The 25462-nt window shown below is 44.1% G+C and overlaps 1 protein-coding gene across 1 annotated transcript; it reads right to left on the reverse strand.

Annotated features, from left to right (window-relative positions):
• Window positions 1–888: 888 nt before the first annotated feature.
• EIF2S2 (eukaryotic translation initiation factor 2 subunit beta) lies at window positions 889–21241 on the reverse strand. The gene is made up of 9 exons (XM_035123161.2): window positions 21057–21241; window positions 17683–17863; window positions 15503–15606; window positions 13178–13319; window positions 11486–11586; window positions 9715–9863; window positions 8476–8532; window positions 5419–5504; window positions 889–3763 (listed from the first exon to the last, which is right to left on the reverse strand). The coding sequence occupies exons 1-9, from the start codon at window positions 21069–21071 to the stop codon at window positions 3588–3590; spliced, it is 1011 nt and encodes a 336-aa protein (XP_034979052.1). The 5' UTR covers window positions 21072–21241; the 3' UTR covers window positions 889–3587.
• Between the last annotated feature and the right edge of the window lie 4221 nt (window positions 21242–25462).

Here is a 25462-nt window from a genome sequence, read left to right on the forward strand (position 1 = left end):
ATCAGATTGGCTCTCCACAGTGCTCACTAGACAATCCCAGCCTTTCAGAACTTGCTAAAAATTGCCAAAATGTTTTGGGGGTGAGGACCAGCACTACCATTATGCAAAGTGAGGCAACTCTGTCAGGCAGCACATGCTGGGGGTTGGTGGCAGTAGCGGACGCTGCACTCCACAATGCAAGGGGTAGGAATAGTTCAGGCTGGCAGAATCTACCCTGCCTTATTAGCAGCAAATCAGTCAAGTACAAAATAGTGACAGAAGTGAACATACTCTCAGACTTATGGAACAGGGGGCCTCTGAGCATATACTCAGTCCAGGGATTTGTCAGTACCAGAACAGAGCACAGTCCTCACACAAAAACCTACACCCAGCTCTCTTCTCCCCCCTGCCTCCCCTCCCCCCTTTCTTCATCTGTATAGCTTAATGGGGGGGTTAACTATTGCTACATAATTAAGACAGAATCCTTGCTCACTAGGAAGTCCCAATGTACTTTCTGCCCACCACTCTTCATAAAGTTATAAGGTGCTGCCAGTGGTAGCAGGATCCATGAACACACACTACTAATACCAGCACAGAATTTTCAAGATCCCAGCCAAGATTAATCCAAGCTAGAAGTGACTCAAGGTGGCGTTTATACCCAAGGTCCCTAAGCAATCTCTTGCTCAGGCACTGACCTGATCCAGATCTGTGTGGCTTCAGCAAATCCTGCACCTTTGGACTTCTACCCCAAACATCAAAAATCTATTTGCGCTCTACATGCCACCAGAAGGCATGTTTCTTTGTCCCTATGCACACAAAGACTAGTTGCTAAACTGAAGAAGCAAGGGGAGCGGTAAATGTAAAGGGGGTTCATAAAAGTGTCCTATGAAGACAACCACAATGCCACAGTAATGTTAAACAAGAGGCACCGATCCTGGCTTTATTAACTTTTGAAGATACATCTATCATTCATTACAGTTCAGATGCGATTTAAAAACATTTTCTTTTCTTTTTTACAAAACAAAACATGACTTTAGATTTTACTGTTCTCAAGTCTTTGGAGAGAAAATAAAAATGATTCGGCAGAAAAACTGAGCTGTGCGATGGAACACCTACAAATAAAAATTCCAAAACAGAATGTATTCAAACGTTAAAACATTGGTGGGGTCTGCAAAAACAGTCGGCCCCAGCTTTCTTTATTTGGGTGACCCAGCTGCTATGGCTAATACTATGGATACATGCTACTCTTTCAAAGTATAGGACTCACCACAAATGCCCACAAAGCATATACATATCACTGATTTATCCTCTTCCCTTTACCGTGACACAGCCAACGTGACCAGTAGCCATTGCAAAAGCCTTAACTACTACTAAGTTACTTAACCACTTTTTAGTCACCAGCACGCTTTACAGATTTCAGACATTTATGCAAGGGGTGAGGAGCCTGTGAACCTTCAGATGATGTGGGGCCCCAACTCCCTTCAGAGCCAGCCATTCAGGGATGAGGGAAGCTGTGGTCCAGCACTTGGAGACACATTGCAGGGGGTGGGATGAGATGACCATGTGGGTGGATCCCTTCCAACTCTACAATTTCATCACTTGGTCATGTCCTGGGCATTACTTTTGTTTGGGGATTCAGAACAATCGTTGGGTTTTATCAATACGTTCCAGCTTAGTATTATGAGAGAGAAAATTTTCTATCCATATTATTGTATCTTATCTCTTACCTTTTTAAACGCCCCAAAGACTGTACCCTTCACTTGGCAAGCTCAATTTGGGTTGCCCTGTTCTTCAAATTTCCAAGCACTACAACTTCCTTTGAGACACAGTGACCACAACTTGCACAGTATTTCCAAGCATGGTCACATCACAGATCTGTATAAAGGCATTATAATATCGGTAGTTTATTTTCAGTCCCCTCTTCTAATTAACGTGCTTCTTTTCAGTTGCCAGTTTTCACTGAACTATCCACAATGATCCCATAATCCCAATCCAATATCTGCTCCCTAAAACTCAGACCCCGTCACAGACATATGAAGCTTGAATTATTTTGCCCCAAGCACACTTTACAGTTGCTTAGACTGAACCACATTTGCCATTTTAACAAATAGTTTGGAGATACCCTTTTGGATGCTCTCCTTTTCTGACCCTCCTCAATAATTTGGAAACAGCAAACTTCTTGACCTCACTGCTCACCCCTAACTCCAGGTTCTTTATGAGAAAAGTTTAAAAAGCACCAGTACCAATACAAATTCTTGAGAAACTATATTTTCTCACTCCCTGCTTCCTATTCTTCTACCAGTTACTGATCTGTAAGACAAGGCACCCCTTACTGCATGACTACAAGTTTACTCAGCATACACTTACCTGGGAAGAAGTCCCACTGAATTCAACTAGACTTGGTTTGGAATAAGCATGTGCAAGTTTGTGCTGTCAGGCATCTTTGCAAAGGTCTTGGAAAGGTACACAGTCTACCGGAGGATTCTTATCCACACACTGATTAATACTCTCAAAGAATGATAGAAGTTCTTTTAGCACATTCAAACTGATAAAACAAATACAGACTGCAGCATAAACACACAAAGCTAATGGGCAGTTTGGTTTTCGTATCAGTACTCAATTCTTTTAACACACTATTATGAATGGGAGGAAATTACACCAAGTAACTTGCAGGAAGACAGACGTGGGGGCTGATGGGGAGGGCAGGAGCGGGAGGGGAAAGGAAAGGAAAGAAACAGGATCGATTAAGGTTTAATAGGTGTATTATCTTCTTGGCTTCCATTATTAAGTGGATGCTTTCATTGAAATTGTGTGCAAAAAACTTGGTACAGCCTTACAATTTACTTTGAAAATGCCATTGCTCTAGCACACATTTGGAAGCTAGCACTGCAGAATCTCCAAGTAGACATGGCAGTGATAATGTGCATGTACCCTGACATGTTTCCCAAACCTTATGCATTAGTAAGGTGCCCTGAACTCATCTATATTAGCATACAGATGAAACTGAGCCCAAGCATGGACAGGAAACCCAACCCTAATCAATCCAGATTTAATCACAAATATCTGTGGGCTTGCTCCACGTAACTAGATTTTTTTTATATCCATGGAGTCATTCATCTGAAAGAATCTATTTTTAATGACAAAATATTTTTATGAATTTCATTCATTACCTTTTCTCACTTGCTACTATAATACTCATTCCAAGAAACAATTTTTTTAGAACACATTTGATTATTTGGAATCAGCCACAATACTCGCATGTATGCAAGGTATTATTGTTGCCACAGCAGTCATTTTAACAGAGAAACAGAAAGAAAGCTTGAAATGAGTCACTGTTATAATAACTTTAATTTTTCTTGCATTTTACAGAATTCTATGAACAGATTAAAAAGCACCTCCTCTCATCACACTTGACAGTTGGTAAAATATTCAGTTAGCAAATGTCAACAGCTTGAGGATCTGCATCCTGCAAGAATTTCACAGACCAACCCAAAGCCAAGCAGCTTTTACAATCTTGTTTTAATACATTGGAAATCCACTCAGGTCGTAAGCCTGTCCAGCCTTTTGTGCCCAGATCACTTTGAAAAAATCCAGTGTCGACCAACCAACTAGTTAGCTTTGGCACGGAGCTGCGCTCTCTTGCCCGTGACAGCCTGGAAACCAGTTTTGATGCTGGCGACAGAGCAGCGCGAATGGCAGGTCTCGCACTGCAAAAAATATAATCTGGTGTCCTTCTGCAAGATTGTGTCTGGCGACCGACATGTGTGACAGGTGACATATTCCTCTGGGGGAACAATTAAACATGCTGAATTAGCAACGAGAGATTAACCAAAATTTCACATGCTGAACTGTGTATGATAATTAGTTATTTAATTGTGTCATGGCAACAATTTTCAAATTGCCTGGGTCACAGCACCAATTCTTGTCTTCAAGCACCAATGGTACTACTACAAAGAAATAAACATATTCTTTTGCGAAGACTAAAGTTAATAGCAGCTCTCTATTTGCCCCATAATCTTGTTTTAGAGTTAATTACCTCTTCTCAAATGAGCAGTACTGCACCCTAGCTCATTAATACATCTTCCTGGTATGCAGTTCTGCCTTACGATGCAAGTACTAAAGAATCAACACTCCACAAAAAGTTCTATCTGCTTGCCCACTCACATTTAACCTATGTGCCACAGGACGGTTTGAGTGGTAGGTCTGGCAAGCAGCTCACAGGGCTCTGTGCAGATAGGTTAGTCGACTTTTTATCAACGGAACTCTGAAGTGCCAAAGAAAAGAGAAACACTTTTTTCTCTGACAATTCAGAAACTGCTCCTGCTGCAGAAACTTGAAATGATCACCCTGAAAGCCTAATAAAACTGCCTTATACTGGCTAGCAAAGTATCCCAGTACTGCCTACAGGACTATCAGAGGCTTTCCGGGATCTCAGGAAGAGGATTTGCCTAGCACCTGCTCCCCCAGTTCAGTTAACTGTAGATGCTGGAGACTGAGCAGATTGAATCTTTCACACAGGATCTTCCACACCCAAAACTTCTATTTCTGTTACTGAGCTACTTCTATTGTAAGGTAGCAAAAAGTCTGCAGTTGAATACACATGTTTTGCATGTGTGATATTCAAAACTCATTACAGTCATACCTCGGTTTAAGTATGCCTCGGTTTGAGTATTTTCAGTTTAAGTACTCCGCGGACATGTCTGGAACGGATTAATTCACTTTCCATTACTTTCAATGGGAAAGTTTGCTTCTGGTTAAGTATGCTTCAGGTTAAGTACGGACTTCCAGAACCAATTACACTCATACTTTGGGTTAAGTACGCTTCAGGCTGAGTACTCCGCGGACCTGTCTGGAACGGATTAATCCACTTTCCATTACTTTCAGTGGGAACGCTCGCTTCAGTTTATGAACAGACTTCCGGAACCAATTACACCCATGCTTCGGGTTAAGTACACTTCAGTTTAAGTACTCCACGTACCGTCTGGAACGGATTAATCCGCTTTCCATTACTTCAGGTTAAGTACGCTTCAGGTACAGTACAGACTTCCGGAACCAATTGTGTTTGTAAACCGAGGTACCACTGTAAGTTCACAAGAAGGGTTATTCATTGTGCATTTCAGCTGAACTGCTTCAGAAAGCATCTAGAGCCAAGGTATTCCAGACAGGACCCCTTTTTCCCATGCACTCAAGCACTCAGATTGATGCAATGTAAAGAGATTTTGATCTGAGCCTCATGTTTGTTCTCTTTTGAAAGCTATATAATTTATTATTTTTCATGATCATTACCCACATAAAGGTGGTGTAAATATTTAGTTAATAATGTGCACATTTTAGACAATATTTGAAACCTTTTCATGAAGTTATCAACTTGCCTCTTTCATGTTAAGGGCTAACAAAACACAGAAATCAACTTTAAATGAAGCAGAAGAATATACTTACTGATATATCTTCTCAAGACATTTTCTATCTGTTTTTGTTGGAATCTTCCTTTGATTACAAGCTGGTTGTTACCATCTATAGAGCCACTGATTTGAAAGAAACATTTTATAGTTTAGAACTAAATAACACTCTCAAATAGAATATGTTTCTTTGCTGCAAGCTTTCCTAATGCTAATTAAAGCATATACAAACAAAAGTTGCTGAGGATACCTCCATTTGTGTGGAGGCAACAAACTTCATCACTTCTGCTAAAGCTGAACGCATTCCCAGAGTGTTGACAGCTTTACAGCCAAAACCAGGCTTTGCAGCATCAAGAGGGACATCAATGTGCTCAGGGAAGGTTTACAGAATTTGTAAACTCTCTTAATTAAAAAAAAATCCAACCTAAGATGGGGGGGGAATCCTACAACAATCATGAGATTGTTGAGAAAGAAACAGCAGAGGGTCAAGATGGTGGATGAAATGAAGTACGGCTGAGTGGAAGTGGTTTAAGGGGAAGAGTTAACACTTTCCTTTTTCTCCTATCCTTTTCTTCCTGGTGCAAATTGTTTTTACTTGGCTGGTATGGTAAGAGGGTAAGAGGGGGGGGGGGGAGAAAAACACAGACCAGCAAAGTAGAAGTTGAAGCTAGATGAGAGAAGGCTAGGATGAATGAATGGAAGGTGAATAGTTTTATGTGTATCTTTTCTTCTACTGCCATTTGCTCCATTTCTCTTTCTCCAAGAGGAATAAGCAGATGATAGACAAAGAAACACAGACAAAAAAGACAAAAAAACAGGTCATTTTTAAGTTAACACTGAGAAGTCACCAGGGACAGAAGTATGAGCTGCGCATAAAACTCTTAAAGAGTTTAATGTAGCTGGGGGGAAAAGAAGAGTTCTTACTTTAAAAAAAAACCCACCAGGTCTTATTTAGTGCAATATCTTTAAAAATAGGCCTCATTTTCATTGTCCCCTTATAGCAGTGTTTGGGACAGGAAAGAGTCACTAGCAAAAGTCTTTCAATGATGTTCACTGTATTTTCCTATTACAGCTGAGAGGTTGTGCTGAGAGAATATCTTATGGCTGCCCTACAATGTGGTCTATTAATATGGCAGGCTAGAGGTGGGGCTGAAGTAGGTTTAGATTAACAGTGCCCTATACCTCTCAAGTATACCTCTCAAGACGTGGGTGGTGCTGTGGGTTAAACTGAGCCTAGGGCTTGCGGATCAGAAGGTCGGTGGTTCGAATCCCCGCAACGGGGTGAGCTCCTGTTGCTCGGTCCCAGCTCCTGCCAACCTAGCAGTTCAAAAGCACGTCAAAGTGCAAGTAGATAAATAGGTACCGCTCCGGCGGGAAGGTAAACGGCGTTTCCATGTGCTGCTCTGGTTCGCCAGAAGCGGCTTTGTCATGCTGGCCACATGACCTGGAAGCTGTATGCCGGCTCCCTCAGCCAATAGAGCGAGATGAGCACCGCAACCCCAGAGTTGGTCACGAGCGCCACAACCCCGGAGTCGGTCACGACTGGACCTAATGGTCAGGGGTCCCTTTACCTTTACCTATACCTCTCAAGCTGCAGCAAAGGTCAAATTGCTTAAAAACAGACCCCTCAAACCACCTTCCAAGCCAAATCAGAACTCAAATATCATCTGAAGCTTCATGTTCCATTGATTTGCATTCACTGGTTGCATTTTTAAGCATTTTTTTAAAAAAGTACATGAAGACAAATTCAAACTAGAGCAAGGACTCTTGGCTGCTATCTTGTATGTTTTTTCAGTTCCTTTGGTCAAGAAACTGTCTAGAGATTTGGAGTACATTGTCAGCAGTATGCAGATGACATTCAGCTCTATTTCTCCTTTACATCTGCAGGTGAGGCAGTGGAAGTGCTGGACCAGTATCTTGCCTTGGTAATGGACTGGATGAGAGCCAACAAACTGAAACTCAATCCAGATGCATTGTTAATGTGTGGTTCCCTAGACCAGATAGGTTGGAAATGCCTACTTTTGATGGGGTTACACTTCCTCTGAAGGAGCAGGTTCGTAGCTTAGGGATACTCCTGGATCCTTTGCTGTCGCTCAAGGCTCAGGTGGCCTCAGTGACCTGGAGTGCCCATGCCCTTTTAAAATGGGGGGGGAGTTATTGGGTTGTTTTTATTTTGATTATGTATGTTATTGTTTTATATTTTGATTTTATTCTGTGAACCGCCCTGAGACCTCTAGGCATGGGGAGGTATATAAATTCACTAAATTATAAAAAATAAGAAAGCTCAAGTAATACATGAATGCCAGGAATACCCTTCAAAGTTCTGTTCACATCTAATCCCAATCTGCAAGCAAGAAGAGTTAAAGTGGTACATCAGCCAACAAGCTAATCATAAACAGCCCACTTAAGAATTGCCCTATCTATCTTTAAGAAAGAGACACTGCAAAGAAAAGAAAAAAACCTCGATCAAGCCTGAATTTCCAAATAGCCTGAGGTGACTTCCACCTGTCAAATAGGCTTTCTTGTTCTCCTTCTGAAAATTAGGAACCAGGGCAACATTTTTGTAGTGTGAAGGACTACAGCTGAGGGGGAGGAAGAAATCAGTGACCCTCCCCTGTGTGCATACATGCCTTTGAGTGGATGCTGCAAGTCAAACATCCCCCCCCCCTTTTCCCCAAATTACCTTTTAAGTACAAGAACCTGAACCTTGGGAAAGAATGCAGAACTGGTTGCCTTACAAAGTACTTTTTTCTTTTCCCCGACAAGCTTAATTACTAGCATTTAGAAGCAGTAGTATGCATCTGTACATTTAAGAAATATCTGCTGCAAGAAACCTCCAAGCTCATGAATGGTATTAGTAGCTGCCCCAAGGGAAAGTATGGTCCTCTTGCAAACAACTCCCACCCTTCCTCCCATAAGCCCATAGCACTTTAAGATACATGAATTTCAAATCTAAACATGCAAAAGCAACACCTTTGATAGCAAGTTTACTTAACTTCCAGAAGAGAGAGAACGAATTTTAAAACAGTTTAGAGAACACAGCTAACACCTGCATTCAGGAAAAACTGGAGTACACATTGAAGTGGAAGGTGCTTACCTTGTACCCAATTCTGCAAGCAAGAAAGCCAAGAGATGCTTTGGTTGACGATGTAATCTATAAAGAAAGAAGTTTAATGAAGGTAGCCTTGTTTACGGAAGTTTTTAATGACTGATGTTTCAATGTATTTTTAACCTTCTGTTGGAAGCAGCCCAGAGTGGCTGGGGAAACCCAGCCAGATAGGCGGGGTAGAAATAATAAATTATTATTATGATTATTATTATGATCACAAACTATATATTTAGGGCACTTAGTACTAAGCAAATAGCCCAGCTCAATGCAGTGATTAAGTGCTCAGTATTTTTCCCCACACATCATCATCATCTGACCTAGAACATAGTATTACCTAGGGCCTCTGGGCACATCTGCACACAGGAGAAACTACTGTGGACACCACACACCCCGCAACCAAGCACACATCATGACAATGTTCTATTGACAGGGGAAGGGACCTTGTGGGCACCAGGAAAGGCCTTAACAGGTACATGTATGTCCACAGGGTCAATGTTGATGTTCCTCAATGTAGGGGTGTACTGTAATATGAAAGTAATACCTGACATACACACACAAAAGTCAGGATATAAAACTTCCAGCAAAATCTGCCTGACGGGGGCCTCTTTGAAAAGAGTAAAGCATCAGTCAAGAAACAACTAGGGAAGGAGAGTTTAGCAAGATATAAATCTTCAAAGTAAACCCCAGATTGCTTCTACTTAGATAACATGGAAAACTGATCTGACATTAGTATTTCAGTGCAACACAGACACTATTGGTTTCTAAAAGAGAATGCTTTCAGTGAAGACTGACTGAATTAGAATTTAACACGAACACACAAAGATGGTTTTGAGTGGGAGGCTGGCAGAGACATCCAGTATCACTAGGGGTATGAAAGGGCTGGTTTAATTCACCAGAAATGAGCTGGCCTTTTGTTTTGTTAAACACCATTGTGTTTCTGCGGAGTTATCCCAAACTCTCACTACACACACACTAAAGTAATAACTTTTAGTGGTGATGCATTATGTTCAGTTCTTCAACCGTCTTTGACGTCTGACAAAGCAAACATCTTTGAAGTGAAGCTGGTTCTCTACTCAAGCCATTAATTCCTCAGTAGGGCTACTCAATTACTTGCAAATGAGTTTCCTCCAGTCCATGCGATTAAATAACTATACAGCATACAACGTAAGGCTCATGATCCCCCTCCACCCAATGCTGCACCCTGCTCCAAGTTACAGACAGACTTACAGTTTACAGATATCTGTGAAGTTGACAAATGATGTTTTCTTGGTTCCTACTCTTACAACTTGTGGAGGCTTCATGACAAATTTTCGTTTTTCACCAGCTACCATATCTGGATTTTTTTCTCGCATAATGTTGAAAACACGATTCAGCAACTGCAAACACATGGGGGGATATATTTATAACTTCATTCATGAACCATCTCTCACTTTATTGTTATCAAAAAAGCAACTGTTTTCCAGTGATCACTGGGGGTGGTGGTGATGGGGGATTTCAATCTTCTGTGATGTATTTTAGAACAGCCCTTCTCTCATGCTCTGGTGCATCCCACCAAACCACACAGAGGACAGCAGAGTTGCACTGGGGCTTTCAATCATGACTACAGCTGTACACACAGAGAGTCTATTCTCACACTCCATTAAGTGTACAGAGCAGTGTCCAAAGCTCCCATTTTTAGGCATATTTTGTGACAGGGAATTTCATTAGTGCAAGCAGTTTCTGAGCTCTGGGCACAGTACTGCACCTAGGATTTCAGATTAAAACTGCAGAGTGGAAGGAAAGAAGGACCTTTTTCTGCCTCCCCACTTCCAACTACTCTCTGAAGACTGGAGAAGAGGCCCTCTTAAGAATTTTAGGGGGGTGGGCAGGGGAAGGACTAGACCATGTGAAAAATGAACACAGTATTTTAACTGCAGTTCATTCATTTTCAACTTTGTATTCTTCTTCTTAAAAAAGTGCACCTAGACATTCCATTGTTGGGCCCATAACCTAGGTTTAATGTGCCATTTAGCTCCTAGCTTTCACATCTCAGTTTCTAACACTGGTACAGAGGTCAGTGGCAGAACCAGTGGCTGTTATGTCCTCTGCATGTTGAACACATGGAACCAAGCTTTTAATAGCAGTGACCAGACTCTTGTTTTAGCTCCTCAGAGGAAAAAGTAATAATATCTCCAATGAAACAAGAACCATTTGTCTCATATTGCTTCCTTTTGCTTTGGAAAGTGTAGCAAGGGAAGAAGTAGGGCTAGAAATTATAACTAAAGGGCACCAAAAGCAGTAGTTCCCAACTAAACTCCAAGAGGCTGGTGTAAGCTCTCCCTGCTGGGCAAATCTGAAGACACCAAGAACTGGGAGATGCATTTCAAACATCTTGCATCACTGCTATTGCTTCCTCAGCAAGTCCCACTCTGCATTTTCAGAACCACAGATTGCAGTAAGCTATTTTATTTCTATTTACTGATAGCAAGTGCACGTGTTTCTGGGCAGGAGTTAGGGCTGAACAAGGAATGTTCTTCGCCTTTAGTTTAACACCATATTCAGTCCTCTATGCCTCAGCCCCTATATTTCATTCAGAGCTGTGCTGACAGGCATGCATGTTGCTTTAAACAAGAGAAATAACCTTATTCTTGACCTTTCTGAATTAAGTGTACAGGGGTAGAGCCCACTCTTCTGTTTCCAAAACGTATCTTTCTGTCACAGTTAGGGCGACTGCTTGCACCAAAGGAAGCATGGGACTTTGATGAACATAATCTTCCTGGCCAGGAAGACAGTGTTAAGAACTCTCACTGAAGTGTGTGTGAATGTACTCCATGACCTCCTGATTAACACCCTACAGAAATAATTCATTCTCCTTTCTTCATGCAACAACAGCCCAAGTTTAAAAAAATGCACCAAGCCTTATATAAATCAAAATCAATTTTAGGCTATATTTGTTCACATGCCCCCCAAAAAAGCTATCAACAGAAACAGATTAGTAAGAGGCATATAAACTATTTACCTCATCATATGTGTAGTCCCTCTCTGAGCCTGCCCATGCAGGTCCTGACTGAGAGCTAAAGGAGATTCCATCATCTTTTTTGCTGTCTTCATCCTCCAATGCTGTAGAGTAAGAAATATACTTGAGATCGAAGGAACTGTCTTCCAGTTGGTCTTGGGCAAAGTGTCACTTACTTTTACAAACATGGGATACAAAAGAAAACTTTCAACCAACTAACAACAGGCAGAAACTAGTCTTGAAAGTTGAGGGATCATCTAAAGTGACACTGGATCATTCAAAAGCCCACTAGGCGCTGCAGCTGGAAGGGAAACACAGCTCTCCCTTGTCTTCCCATGGAAGTGTTTGGCATATGTGAATAGCGATTAGTTTTGCTGGGGGGGGGGGATGAAAATGTTCAGATTAGCTAAATCAAATAAAAATGGCACTCACATGATTTGTGCACAACTATGGCTTATCATGAGCGAACAAGCATGCTGGTGTTTATGTTTTGGGACTACAACTCCCATCATCTCTAGCTAACAGGACCAGTGGTCAAGGATGATGGGAACTGTCCCAAAACACCTGGAGGGCCGAGTTTGGCCATGCCTGCCCTAAACAAATCATGCGCATAAAGCCAAGAACAAACCTTGTTGCTTCGTTACAACTCATGGTTTGAAGAGAGAAGCCATGAGTGCAGATGTGCATGCAACCTAAATCCACAAACAAAAGAGGATAGAGGAAGGAAGATGCAATATTGTCAGCTTTTCTCAAGAGGAAGGAAGATGCAATATTGTCAGCTTTTCTCAAGAAACTCTGGGAATTTTAGTTCAAAGTAACCTTGGGTGTCTCAAAAACAGTTCTCAGTATACACAAAGAGTCCCAGGGTTTCCTGCAGAAAATTGTATTAAGGCTTAGGTTTATGGTTATTTTAGATACAGGCAACGTCTGTAGGCGTGTCTACTATGTGTGCAACAGCACATTGCTCTGAACCCAGAAGTGCCCCCAAAACAGCACAAAAAGGGGTAGTGTGGAGCGGCCTTACATGGGTCCCACCAACACATGCAGGGGTCTGGAAAGTAATCCCTGCAGCAAATCAGTTACTGCCTGTACTAGCTTTGAAGAAATGATCTCCCATTGTTTTGATCAGGGGTCAGCAAGGTTTATCTTGCCTGGGCCGGATCAGTTCCGTAGAGACCCCTGCGTGGGCCGGTTGCATATGAGCGCCCGCGATTTCCGGCATCTGCACATGCACAGACGCGATTTCTGGCGCTATGGAAGTGAGTCCCCGTGCCGTGCCAGTTTAGTACAGCGCGCGAGTGGGCGGCTCGGCCAGGGGGCCAGTCAAGCGACCACCGCAGGCTGCTTCCGGCCATGGGACTTAGGTTGCTGACCCCTGGTTTTGATTGAGAACTGAAAGTGAGATCCTATTGAGAGTTTCAAAAGAGTTCCCCGTCCTTCATGGGACCTCATTGGAATTCTGAGCAAGCAGGAACAGAGGGAGGGAGAGACATAGAAAGAAAACACCACCGAAGGAAAGATGGGTGCATACCTAAATGCTGAACTGTATGGTGAAGTTGGAGCTACTGTGGAAGTAAATGTTATGAAAGACAGCTTTTCTTCCACTCTACCAGGTGTGAATATGTTTTGTTCCAACATTTAAAATTATTCTTTCACTCAATATCACACACAAAAAAGAAAGAAAAAGAAAATCACCTTCATCTTTATCCAATATGTCATCCTCATCTGGAAACTTCACAGTCTTCTTCTTCTTCTTCTTTCCAAGCATGATATCAAGGTCATCTTCTGCTTGTGGTTCTGCTGCTACCTCTTGAACATCCCCCTCAATTTTCAGGTCCTTTAACATAATGTGAAAGGGACATAAAATAGCAGGCATTAAACCAAACAGCAAAATTAAAAGGCTATATCCAAAAGTGCCACTCCACTGAGAGGCTTCATAGGCCAAACAGGAAGGCCAACATTTTCTGTGATTTTCTTCCCCTCAGCCCAATTCTACTCCACAGGGTTGAGGTACCCTCTAGAGCAGATTTAGAGGTGAAGGGAGGGAAATATCACCCCAAATGGCTTCCCTTCCCATCCACTGGCAGAAGTCTCCCATCAGTAGCATGGCATCACTGGATGCAAACCAGAATACGGCACAGTTCTAAAATATGCAACATGCTCTTCATGAAAACTGAGCCACCATTATCTACTGAAAATTTAATTCTAGAGTTCCTTTTCTCAAGTATCTAAGTGCTTTGGTACAAGTGATTCTTAGAATGGATACCACACACTGTGGCTGTATTTTTAAAAATTAGGGTACACTTACAGTGGTGCCTCGCTAGACGAATTTAATTCGTTCTGTGAGTCAATTCGTTTTGTGAAAAATTCGTCTAGCGAATCCCATAGGAATGCATTGAATTTTTTTATTTATTTTTTTGCCCATAGGAATGCATTAATTGAATTTCAATGCATTCCTATGGGAAACCGTGATTCGCTAGACAAATTTTTCACAAAACGAATTCGTCTTGTGAGGCAACCTCCGCTCGAAAAATCTCTTCGTTAAGCAAAAAATTAGTCTTACAGGTCATCCGTCTAGCAAGGCACCACTGTATATCAAAGTGCTTTATTGCCTACCCTTCAAACAGAATAACCAGGGTGGCTGGTGGCTGCTAGTTTGTAACTCTTGAGTGTACATAGTCTACAGATCCCAGCTGGTGCAAGACATCATTTAGGAAGGAACATAGGATAGGCTAATGTTGCACAACGAACAGTGCCGCATATGGCAATTACAGCAGCAGAAAACAGCGAAGTACAGCAGAATCACATCTCATGCACATTTAACTTGCAACATTTAAACTAAACACAGTGAAATGTGGAGCCAGAGCAAAGAGAAGCAAGGCAGGGAGGTTAAAAGGTGGCAGTGATGGCAACCAACTGGGATGACCTCAAAAGATTAGAAAAATTCATGGAGGATAAAGATCTCAATATCTACTAGCCACAATTCTAGTTACAGGTAGGTAGCCATGTTGGCCTGCCGTAGTTGAACCAAAATTAAAAAATTCCATCCAGTAGCACCTTAGAGACCAACTAAGTTTGTTACTGGTATGAGATTTTGTGTGCATGCACACTTCTTCAGATAGCCACAATGGCTATATTCCACCCCACTGTCGTAGGCAGTATGCCTCTGAATACTAGTTGCTGGGAATCACAGCATACTGTTAAGATGCTTTTGCTTAACCACAAATTCCCATATCATTGCATTACAACTCTTCACCCCTGTGCCAAAGAAGGTTCATTCCTATCATGCTTAACTATGGTTTAATATCAGGGGTAGGCAACCTCAGGCCCGTGGGCCGGATGCGGTCCAATCGCCTTCTCAATCTGGCCCACGGACGGTCCTGGAATCAGCGTGTTTTACATGAGTAGAATGTGTCCTTTTATTTAAAATGCATCTCTAGGTTATTTGTGGGACCTGCCTGGTGTTTTTACATGAGTAGAATGTGTGCTTTTATTTAAAATGCATCTCTGAGTTATTTGTGGGGCATAGGAATTTGTTCATTTATTCCCCCCAAAATATAGTCCGGCCCACCACATGGTCTGAGAGACAGTGGACTGGCCCACGGCTGAAAAAGGTTGCTGACCCCTGGTTTAACATTATACGCACACCAGTCCAATGGGTGGTAGCCAATGTTTTTGCACCAAGAAAAGGAAAAATATTTTTCTGTGAGCTCAACTCTCCTTCTGTTCATGGAGCAGAAGTATTAGATATCACCAAATATATCTAGAGCAGGCATGTCAAACATGCGGCCCTCCAGATGTTTCGGACTACAATTCCCATATTCCCCAACCACTGGTCCTGCTAGCTAGGGATCATGGGAGTTGTAGGCCAAAACATCTGGAGGGCCGCATGTTTGACATGCCTGATCTAGAGCTACATGATCTAACCAACTAAACTTCTACTGGACTGATGCTATATAAAATATTTAGTTAAGAGCAGTAAGGGAAAAGGGCACAACTGAGTAATTTTGGAAGACTGACCTTTACTCCCTCTTCAGCTTCATCTATGTCAAATATCTTTTTTGTTTTCTTCTTCTTCTTCTTTTGATTGAAGAATGTTAAATCATCTAAGTCATTTGATGCATCTGAAAGTCAAAAGCAACATTACAGAGCAATTATATTACAAAAATGCAACACTGAAATATATTCATCAACATCATGTAAGCAGCAACAATAATTCAGGAATAATTCTCCAGATCTTTCTGCACCCAGTAGCAACATTTCAAGATTAGTGAAAATCAGCTTTAGCTAAGCTGCCACCAAGTGAAGTGATTGTGTGAATGAAGTAGTCCGTTTGAAAAAATATTGTGCGATACCTTAGCAATGTGTAGAAAGTTGATCAATGGTGACTTTTGAAGATGTCATCACCATTTATGACTGACATAGCATCTGACTAAAAAAATCAAAGTGTGCTACTGAAAGTATAAACAAGAACTGGTTCCCAGGTTTTTTTAATAAAAAATAAATTTTAGCAGGCATGGCATACCACAGAAGGTAGGGTTTATTGCTACATGCCCCCATTACTTTAAAATTTATAACAACAGGGGCAGGAAGTGAAACTGCTCGGTTGCTTTAGAACTCGTTAATTATAGGAAAATACTTAATTTGAGTAAACTAACCAGGATTCTTATGAAATGCACAAAATAAGCTTGTAGCCTAGTCCTTTAAAAGTGCTACAGAATTAAAATGCTTACAGATGAAGGCAGAAGGCTGGCATAAACAAGAGGGTTAGAATAGACTGGAGGGCTGCAGGTGGCAGGAGAGGAACATGAAGTCTGTTTGTACAACATTGGATCTGTCATATGTAGCAGATGGGGGTCCCCAGGGCTGCAATCCTATGAATTGATTTCAGTGGATTTGGTGTACCTAATTCTGAATGTGAATAGCAGAATTAGGACCTTCGCTTCCTAAATTCAAGGAAGTCACGGCAGCAAACATGGGCTTATCCCATATAAATTTAACTACTGCAAGGCAGGGGATTTAGTTAAACAAAAGAGGGATATGGCCAAGGCCACCCAGTGGGCTTCATGGCCAGTGTTCGAAACTCCCATTCTTCTAGGCACATTTTGTGACAGGGAATTTCATTAGTGCAAGCAGTTTCTGAGCTCTGGGCACAGTACTGCACCTAAGATTTCAAATCAAAACTGCAGAGTGGAAGGAAAGGAGGACCTTTTTCTGCCTCCCCACTTCCAGCTACTCTCTGAAGACTGAAGAAGAGACCCTCTTAAGAAACTTAGAGGGGTGGACAGGGGAAGGACTAGACCATGTGAAAAATGAACATATTTTAGCTGCAGTTCATTCATTTTCAGTTTTATATTATTGTTATAAAAAGTGCATGTAGACATTCCGTTGTTGGGCTCATAACCTAGGTTTAAGGTGCCATTTAGCAGTTTTTTGTTTTTTAATTTATTTGTTTTCGTATTGTATATGTTTTTGTTTTGTATGATTTGTCATTTATGTTTGTACAGTGGTACCTCGGTTTATGAACACAATTGGTTCCGGAAGTCTGTTCATAAACTGAAGCGTTCATAAACTGAAGCAAACTTTCCAATTCAAAGTAATGGAAAGTGGATTAATCTGTTCCAGATGGTCCGCGGGGTACATAAACTGAAACGTTCATAAACTGAAGCGAACTTTCCCATTGAAAGTAATGGAAAGTGGATTAATCCGTTCCAGATGGGTCCGCGGAGTACTTAAACTGAAGCGTTCATAAACTGAAGCATGGGTGTAATTGGTTCCGGAAGTGTGTTCATAAACTGAAGCATTCATAAACTGAAGCGAACTTTCCCATTGAAAGTAATGGAAAATGAATTAATCCGTTCCAGATGGGTCCGCGGTGTTCATAAACCGAAAATTCATAAACCGAGGCGTTCATAAACCGAGGTTCCACTGTATATGTTTGTATAGGAAACCAATAAAGATTTAATAATAATAAATAAGGTGCCATTTAGCTCCTAGCTTTCATATGTTTCTAACACTGTTCATGGCTGAACAGGGTTTGAACCCATGTATCCCTGAAATCCATCACTATCAACTATACTGTTTAACACTTTCCCGAGAGCTTCAAAAGTAGAAAGTTAATGTCATACACTCTCTTACATATAACTTTTCAAAGAATCAAACTTAAAAAATGTTTCTGATGAATGAGGATTTTAGTTTACCTTTTCTCCTACTGTCCTCTTCATCTGCTTCTGTGTCTTTGTCTTCCACTGGCTCTGGCTCCATTTCTTTTGTTTCTGATAACTGCATTTCTTCTGTTTGTGCATCTCCTCCTTCTTCATCAAGCATAAAGGGCTTCTTTTTCTTCTTTTTCTTCTTGCTCATTGTAGGATCAAAAATCATCTGCAACAAACAAGATTTTTAATGCAACTTTAAAACTATTTTAAAAACAATTCTCCAGCTTACGCTAGTTTACCACATATATTTTAACAACCAACTTTCTATTAAAGTTAAGATTTCCACCATTACCTACAAGGAGTTTCATAATTTGAACCAAGGTGGGGGTGAAGATGCTCTACAATCTTGCAGAATTCAAAGTTTAGTTTGGTGTGTTTTTCTTTAAAGATATTTCAAGATTTCTCTAACAGATGTTGGTTTGGTTTGCACATCACAATAACCAGCAATTTGTCTTAAACCATGTTTTAAACATAAAAATGCCTCCCACAAGCCATAGCATGGCTTCTCTGTCATCTGAACCAGGACCATGACTTGCTTGAAACAAACCATAAGCAGTAAGCCAGAAATAAACCAATAACAAGCCTTGTTGTTACTTGTTGTGTGTTTGCTCCTGCCAGGCAGGGAGGAAACAAACTAGAGGCCAGCACTTGTGGTTTGTTTCCCTAAAACAAATCATAAGCAGTAAGACAAGAATAAACCTTGTTGCGGTTTCAATCATTTTTCAGACATATGAGATTAGTAATGCAAGGGAGTCCCATCATGCTAGCTGGTTAAACAGAACTTGTTAGGAATTGAGACCCCAATTAGAGGTTCATGCAAGTACAGTTCAATTCCCCATAAAACAAATCTATATACAGTGGACACTCAGGTTGTGAACATGATCCGTGCGAGAGGCACGTTCGCAACCCGCAGCGTCTGCGCATGCACAGGTTGTGATTTGGTGTTTCTGCGCATAGCGCGATTTAGCACTTCTGCACATGTGCGCGCCAAAACCCGGAAGTAACCCATTTCGGTACTTCCGGGTTCGGCATGGAGCGCAACCCGAAAAGACGCAACCTGAAGCGGCTATACCCAAGGTATGACTGTACAATGCACCTGCAAAGACAAAAGATATCTGAGTATTTGATATGTTTCTCTTATTATCTTTGGCAGTAAAGCAAAATCTCAAGAATCTCCTCTGTGCCTTAAGAATTAAACTAATAGTCTGATTCTGACAAGTTCTCTCTCCACAATAAACTTGTTCGCCTATTAAATGCATTTTTGGACTGCTTCCCCCAGCATGCACTGCAATGTTGAGAGCAGGATGAGTGTTTTCCCTTAGTATCCACTATGACGCTACAGATTGGTTCTTACATTATTGGATGACATGCAAGTCTAATGCAGAAAGAACTGCACATATTTCATATCTCTCCAAATGATTTCAGCATTGTTCCAGATACATTGATAATAAACAAGCATGCATATAACTCTTGTGACATTTTGATTGGTCTTACTGTGTATGTGGTCTTTTTCTGTGCAATATTTTAAAACTATCTTATGCAGTTATTTTAGTGTGCAACCCAGTGGTGCCATGAATGACAGCAGTACATGCATCACATACATAGCCCAGGAACTTATAAAAACAGCTGTAGTGATTACTCCTTAAAATGTTCAGAAAAATGATGGGCTAAAAATACTCTTGACTCATCAAGCTAAAGTGAGAATTCTTCTGGGTGGATAAAAGTTTCTAAATAGCCAGGTACAGTTCTTAATTTCTAGATTATGTAGCTAATGTCACCTTAGTACTGTACCTACATTATAGTTAAGGATAGCCATTTAAAACTTAGGAACATGTGACAATGGGCTAACAAGTTTTCACAAACAATAATTATGAGATAAATCCACTGAAGGCTCTATTCTGTACTTTTATAAAACCTGTTCTAAATACTTTTATAAAACCTGTTCTAAAGACTACCCAAGTCCCAGGTGCTTGAAAATCTGAAGCATTTTCATTCCTGTGCTGTAGTGCTTTAATGCCTGATCTAAGCTACTACAGGTGTAGCACATTATTTTTCTAAATTTTGCACCTGCAGTTTTAGGGTATAAACGCCTAGCACCTCTCTGGGTTAGAAGCTGCACAATGTCACCACTACCACAGTACAGTATAGAAAGGACCAGTAAACCTCAACCATCTAATCAACAAATCTTAATAAAAACAAGCCATCAGTAATTTTATTCTGCACAAAAGACTAGGTACCTGAATTGATTCAAGACAGCCAGCTTGCCTTGATCAGAACTTTGAAATGAGTTTAATTCTTTCTTACTCCCAAGAAAGATTACAAGCTTAAATCAATGCTGTTAAGTATGCCAATTCTTTTTAAGTCCATTTATTTCGCAATGTCCAAGAGTCATTGAATTGATGAGCTTCACAATTAATTCTAAACCTGAATTTCCACAAAGTTGTTTGGGGCTCAAGCATCAAACTAGCACAAACACAGCATGCAAGTACTACAGGCACAATTGTTCATAGTACAAAAGGATGAGAAAGCCCAGCCTACCGAAGTGGGGGGAAAGAGAGAAGAGCTCTGCTAACTCTCTAAACAAAAGCACAAGATGTGTTAAGCACATCAAGTGTGGTTACAACGGATTAACACCAATTAAAGAGGCAGGGGTCTTCCCCATCAGCACAGAAGTCGGGGTAAAGCACAGGGTATTCTAATCCACACATTACGTGATGGAGAGCACAGGCCTGTGAAACGTGCACTTCACTGGCGCCCACACCCAACGCTTCCAGCACCTTTACACATGCTTGTAACAAAGATGGCTGCACTCCCTCTTTACGTTTTATGGCAGAGGCTTTTCTCTTATATAAAAAAAAATTAAGGCTGCATGAAGTGACCCTACACCTTTCTATTAAGTGTACACGCAAGAGTCAATTCGCGTTTCATGTAACGTGTGAAGGGATTCTTAGCGCGCTCTTATTTCTCAGGGGCGGAAGGGAAGGGAGCGAACTCGTGTTCTCGAATAGGCATCGAATTAACCCCTGAAGGAAACGCGATGCTGGACTGGACGGGCCTGTGGCCTGGATCCAGCGGGCCTCCCTTTTATGTCCTGATCCGTGGAAAGGGAGAGGAAGCAACTCGCTGTCTATTAGAAGGGACCAACAAGCGCCGCTCCCTAAAGCGACTCGGGCGAGGAAGGAGCAACCTCCGTTCAAGCCGGAGGAACCAGCACAACACGAAGCAGGCCGGGCAGGGGAGCCCCCAGCCGGCGTCCGGCCAGGGCGAGGGAAGGCCTCAGGCCTGCCTCCTCACATGGCGGCGGCGGCGGCGGCCACAGCCCCGCGTCACCCGAGGCCTAGGCACGCCCGGGCCCTCACCTCGTCTCCCGACATGGCTGCGGCTCTCGCCGGCCCTCAAGGCAGAAACTCGAAAGGGCTCGTCCCCGCTCTGGGTGGCCGCAACCCCACCGGCCGAGTCAGTCACTCCTCGCTCTGTCTCCCAGGCGCCTCTCGCCTCTCTACCCGCCTCGCCGCCGCGCTCAGCTCTTGCATCAGCAGCAGGAGGAGACAGGAGACAGGGGCTGGCTACCCCGGATGGACGCATGCGCAGCACTCACTCCACGCCCCGCCTCGCCCGAGCCTCTCGGGAATCGTAGTCCAGCCGCTGCGCAAGCGCGGCAGGAGTCCGGGGATTTGGACTACAGCACGTGTTGCTCAGGGGATGAGGAAGTCGAGCGGGTGAGGTCACAGGCAGGCAGGGCGGGGCCCGGCGCGCATTAGTCGAGCGGCGGGCGCGCCACGGTGTGGAGGGAGAGGGGGGAGCCTGCGGGGCGGAACCGCTGTTTCTTTGGCACGTCGGACTGGGCGACTGTATTCGTGTTATCAATCCGAACGTTTCGCCGGCCGAAAATGCATGCAGTTTTGTGAGGGGGTTGTAACCCGCGTGGTGACTTGAGTGCTGGATCTTCTATTAAGGGAAGCCGAGTTGAAATCCTGATCCTCACTTTTGTGTCCCCCTGAGCGAGTTGGAGGGAGGACAGGATGCCAGTGTCCTCATAAACGATGCTCAAGGGACTTGTACCCAGCTGCTGCTTCTCTTATTTCTGCTCTGCTCACTTATATTGCAACTAGTGGTTTTCAGCCCGTTCAATAACGGGCGCTAGAATCCTGGGGTTCGGAGAAGCGCTTGCGCAGCGCTTCTCCGAACCCTGGGACCTGTCCTTACTGTCGGCGGCAGGGGGACAGGAACGGAGGAGGAGAAAGCGCTGCTTTTTCCTTCTCCGTTCCTCTCCCGCAGCCGCCGACAGGAAGCAGATATCCCAGGGTTCGGAGAAGCGCTTGCGCAGCGCTTCTCCGAACCCTGGGACCCGTCCTTGCTGTCGGCGGCAGGGGGACAGGAACGGAGGAGGAGAAAGCGCTGCTTTCTCCTTCTCCGTTCCTCTCCCGCAGCCGCCGACAGGAAGCAGACATCCCAGGGTTCGGAGAAGCGCTTGCGCAGCGCTTCTCCGAGCCCTGGGACCCGTCCTTGCTGTCGGCGGCAGGGGGGCAGGAACGGAGGAGGAGAAAGCGCTGCTTTCTCCTTCTCCGTTCCTCTCCCGCAGCCGCCGACAGGAAGCAGACATCCCAGGGTTCGGAGAAGCGCTTGCGCAGCGCTTCTCCGAACCCTGGGACCTGTCATTGCTGTCGGCGGCAGGGGGACAGGAACGGAGGAGGAGAAAGCGCTGCTTTCTCCTTCTCCGTTCCTCTCCCGCAGCCGCCGACAGGAAGCAGACATCCCAGGGTTCGGAGAAGCGCTTGCGCAGCGCTTCTCCGAACCCTGGGACCCGTCCTTGCTGTCGGCGGCAGGGGGACAGGAACGGAGGAGGAGAAAGCGGCGCTTTCTCCTCCTTCCTTCCTCTCCCCCAGCCGCCGACAGGAAGGACGCGCGCACTCTCCCCCCCCCCCCCGCCTCCTCCAACCGCCGCTCCTCACGGCCAGGGAGGGTTGTGAGGAGGCCTTCGCCGGCCTCCACCCCGGCGGGAGCGGCGGTTGGAGGAGGCAGAGTGGGGGGAGAGTGCGCGCGCGCAGTCTCTGCTGTCCAATCCCTGTATCCCTGGGGCACATGCGCAGTGACCCAGGGACACACGGGACATCTGGACGCAGGGACAACATGGACATCCTATATAATAATGTCCATGTTGTCCCTGCGTCCAGATGTCCCGTGTGTCCCTGGGTCACTGCGCATGTGCCCCAGGGATACAGGGATTGGACAGCAGAGACTGCGCGCGCGCACTCTCCCCCCACTCTGCCTCCTCCAACCGCCGCTCCCGCCGGGGTGGAGGCCGGCGAAGGCCTCCTCACAACCCTCCCTGGCCGTGAGGAGCGGCGGTTGGAGGAGGCGGGGGGGGAGAGTGCGCGCGTCCTTCCTGTCGGCGGCTGGGGGAGAGGAAGGAAGGAGGAGAAAGCGCCGCTTTCTCCTCCTCCGTTCCTGTCCCCCTGCCGCCGACAGCAAGGACGGGTCCCAGGGTTCGGAGAAGCGCTGCGCAAGCGCTTCTCCGAACCCTGGGATGTCTGCTTCCTGTCGGCGGCTGCGGGAGAGGAACGGAGAAGGAGAAAGCAGCGCTTTCTCCTCCTCCGTTCCTGTCCCCCTGCCGCCGACAGCAATGACAGGTCCCAGGGTTCGGAGAAGCGCTGCGCAAGCGCTTCTCCGAACCCTGGGATGTCTGCTTCCTGTCGGCGGCTGCGGGAGAGGAACGGAGAAGGAGAAAGCAGCGCTTTCTCCTCCTCCGTTCCTGCCCCCCTGCCGCCGACAGCAAGGACGGGTCCCAGGGTTCGGAGAAGCGCTGCGCAAGCGCTTCTCCGAACCCTGGGATGTCTGCTTCCTGTCGGCGGCTGCGGGAGAGGAACGGAGAAGGAGAAAGCAGCGCTTTCTCCTCCTCCGTTCCTGTCCCCCTGCCGCCGACAGCAAGGACGGGTCCCAGGGTTCGGAGAAGCGCTGCGCAAGCGCTTCTCCGAACCCTGGGATATCTGCTTCCTGTCGGCGGCTGCGGGAGAGGAACGGAGAAGGAAAAAGCAGCGCTTTCTCCTCCTCCGTTCCTGTCCCCCTGCCGCCGACAGCAAGGACAGGTCCCAGGGTTCGGAGAAGCGCTGCGCAAGCGCTTCTCCGAACCCCAGGATTCTAGCGCCCGTTATTGAACGGGCTGAAAACCACTAGTTATTATATAGGATACCCTAACCCTGAAATGGCTTCTGGAGTAGCGTGTGTGAGTTATCCAGCCAGGATGGTTTCTATTACTATTATAATAAAATATTTGGAGATCGGATTTGGCCCTCAGTGCTGTAAGTTAACTACCCTTAGCTTGGGGGATAGATGGTAATAATTTTGAGCCTTTAACGTACTCTGCGCCCTTTCATTTAAATAATGTGAATATTTAAATCCCTTCCTGTGACCTGGAACTGGATTGGTTCAGATGTTTCACAGCAGTTACATATCCTTTGTTGTCTAGATCCAAACTTCATTCCTCACACGCTGTGGAATCAGCTCTTAACTTCAAAGTGCTCATCTATACCTTTGTCCACTAGCAGAGGGCGCTCTTACAAAAGTTTTCCAAACACAAGAATAATTAATACAGAGAGAACCAAATAATTGCAGACTTCATTGATGGATATACATAAAGCATTCCTAAGCCAAGTAACCATGTACAAGCAACCCTCTGCCCTCTTTACAAGTGGCCCTAGAATCTCAGACCTATATGTTCCATCAGAAGGGCAGCCAAAGAGAAAAATAATAATAGTAGAAGTGCTCATAATATTCTGATTCAAAAATCTGGAGAGCTTGTGCACATGCCTCAGTCTCCTCTCTAAGTACAGTACATAAGAATAGACAGAAGTGGGCTTTGGCTTGTAAAGCAGGACTCCCCCATCCTCTCCTCCCCCTGTGGCAATCAGGCACCTCCCAGATCTGCTCTGGATGGTTCCCTGACCCTCCAGATCAGATTTGTGAGTGGGGGTTGCATGATGTACAGGGGGAGGAGAGGAAGGGAAAGTCCTATTGCCTGAGTAAAACATTGTTCTACTCATGCACGGGACACTGTTGGGTACAGTCCAAAGTTTTCCAAACCAGATTGTAATGGTGGAACGATAAAGGTTGCAACCACACAAATCCAATGTAGATCAATGAGAGTCCATTGCCAAGCAGAATTGGATGCCCACAGGTGTTATGAGAGAGGGTGAAAAAGTTTTCTCAACCCACCTTCCCCATGCCATGCATACTTTTATATACTTCTATCATGTCATCTCTTAAGTCACCTTTCCTCTAAACTGATAAGTCACAAATGTTGCAACCTTTCTTCACAGGAGAGTCATTCCAACCCCTTGATCATTTTGGTTGTCCTTTCTTTCTTTTTTTAAAAAAAACACATTCATTTAATATTAGAAAAAAATCATAACAACACATTTCCCACAAAATCAAGAGTTACACTACAGCTTTGCCTACTGCCACAGAACGATGGGGATTGATTTATCCTTTAAAGGTTAAGGAGCAGAAATGTAAACATTATTATTTTTGTTATCATTTTCATGTGTATAATGGCTGTCTGCTAAAACACAATAAATTGACTTGACCACAGAACTATCACTCCTATCCTCAATCCCCCATCACTGTCATTTTGGCGCTTTTTAAAATCACTTTTCCCAGCCTTCCCCAACATGGTGCTTCCAGATGCTGTGGCCTACAAACTCCCGCCAGCCCCCACCAGCGTGGCTTTGGGATCCCTTGGTGGCATTCCTCAAGCTGCTCTTTAACA

This window comes from Zootoca vivipara, chromosome 7 (assembly GCF_963506605.1).
Source record: "Zootoca vivipara chromosome 7, rZooViv1.1, whole genome shotgun sequence".
Lineage (NCBI taxonomy): Eukaryota > Metazoa > Chordata > Lepidosauria > Squamata > Lacertidae > Zootoca > Zootoca vivipara.

What these genes read in the sequence shown, in the direction of transcription:
- EIF2S2 (XM_035123161.2), bottom strand. An exon ending in CATATTGGATAAAGATGAAG is followed by an intron (nt 11,587 to 13,177) that starts GTGATTTTCTTT and finishes CTTACTCTACAG; the next exon opens with CATTGGAGGATGAAGACAGC. An exon ending in GGGACTACACATATGATGAG is followed by an intron (nt 9,864 to 11,485) that starts GTAAATAGTTTA and finishes ATGTGTTTGCAG; the next exon opens with TTGCTGAATCGTGTTTTCAA.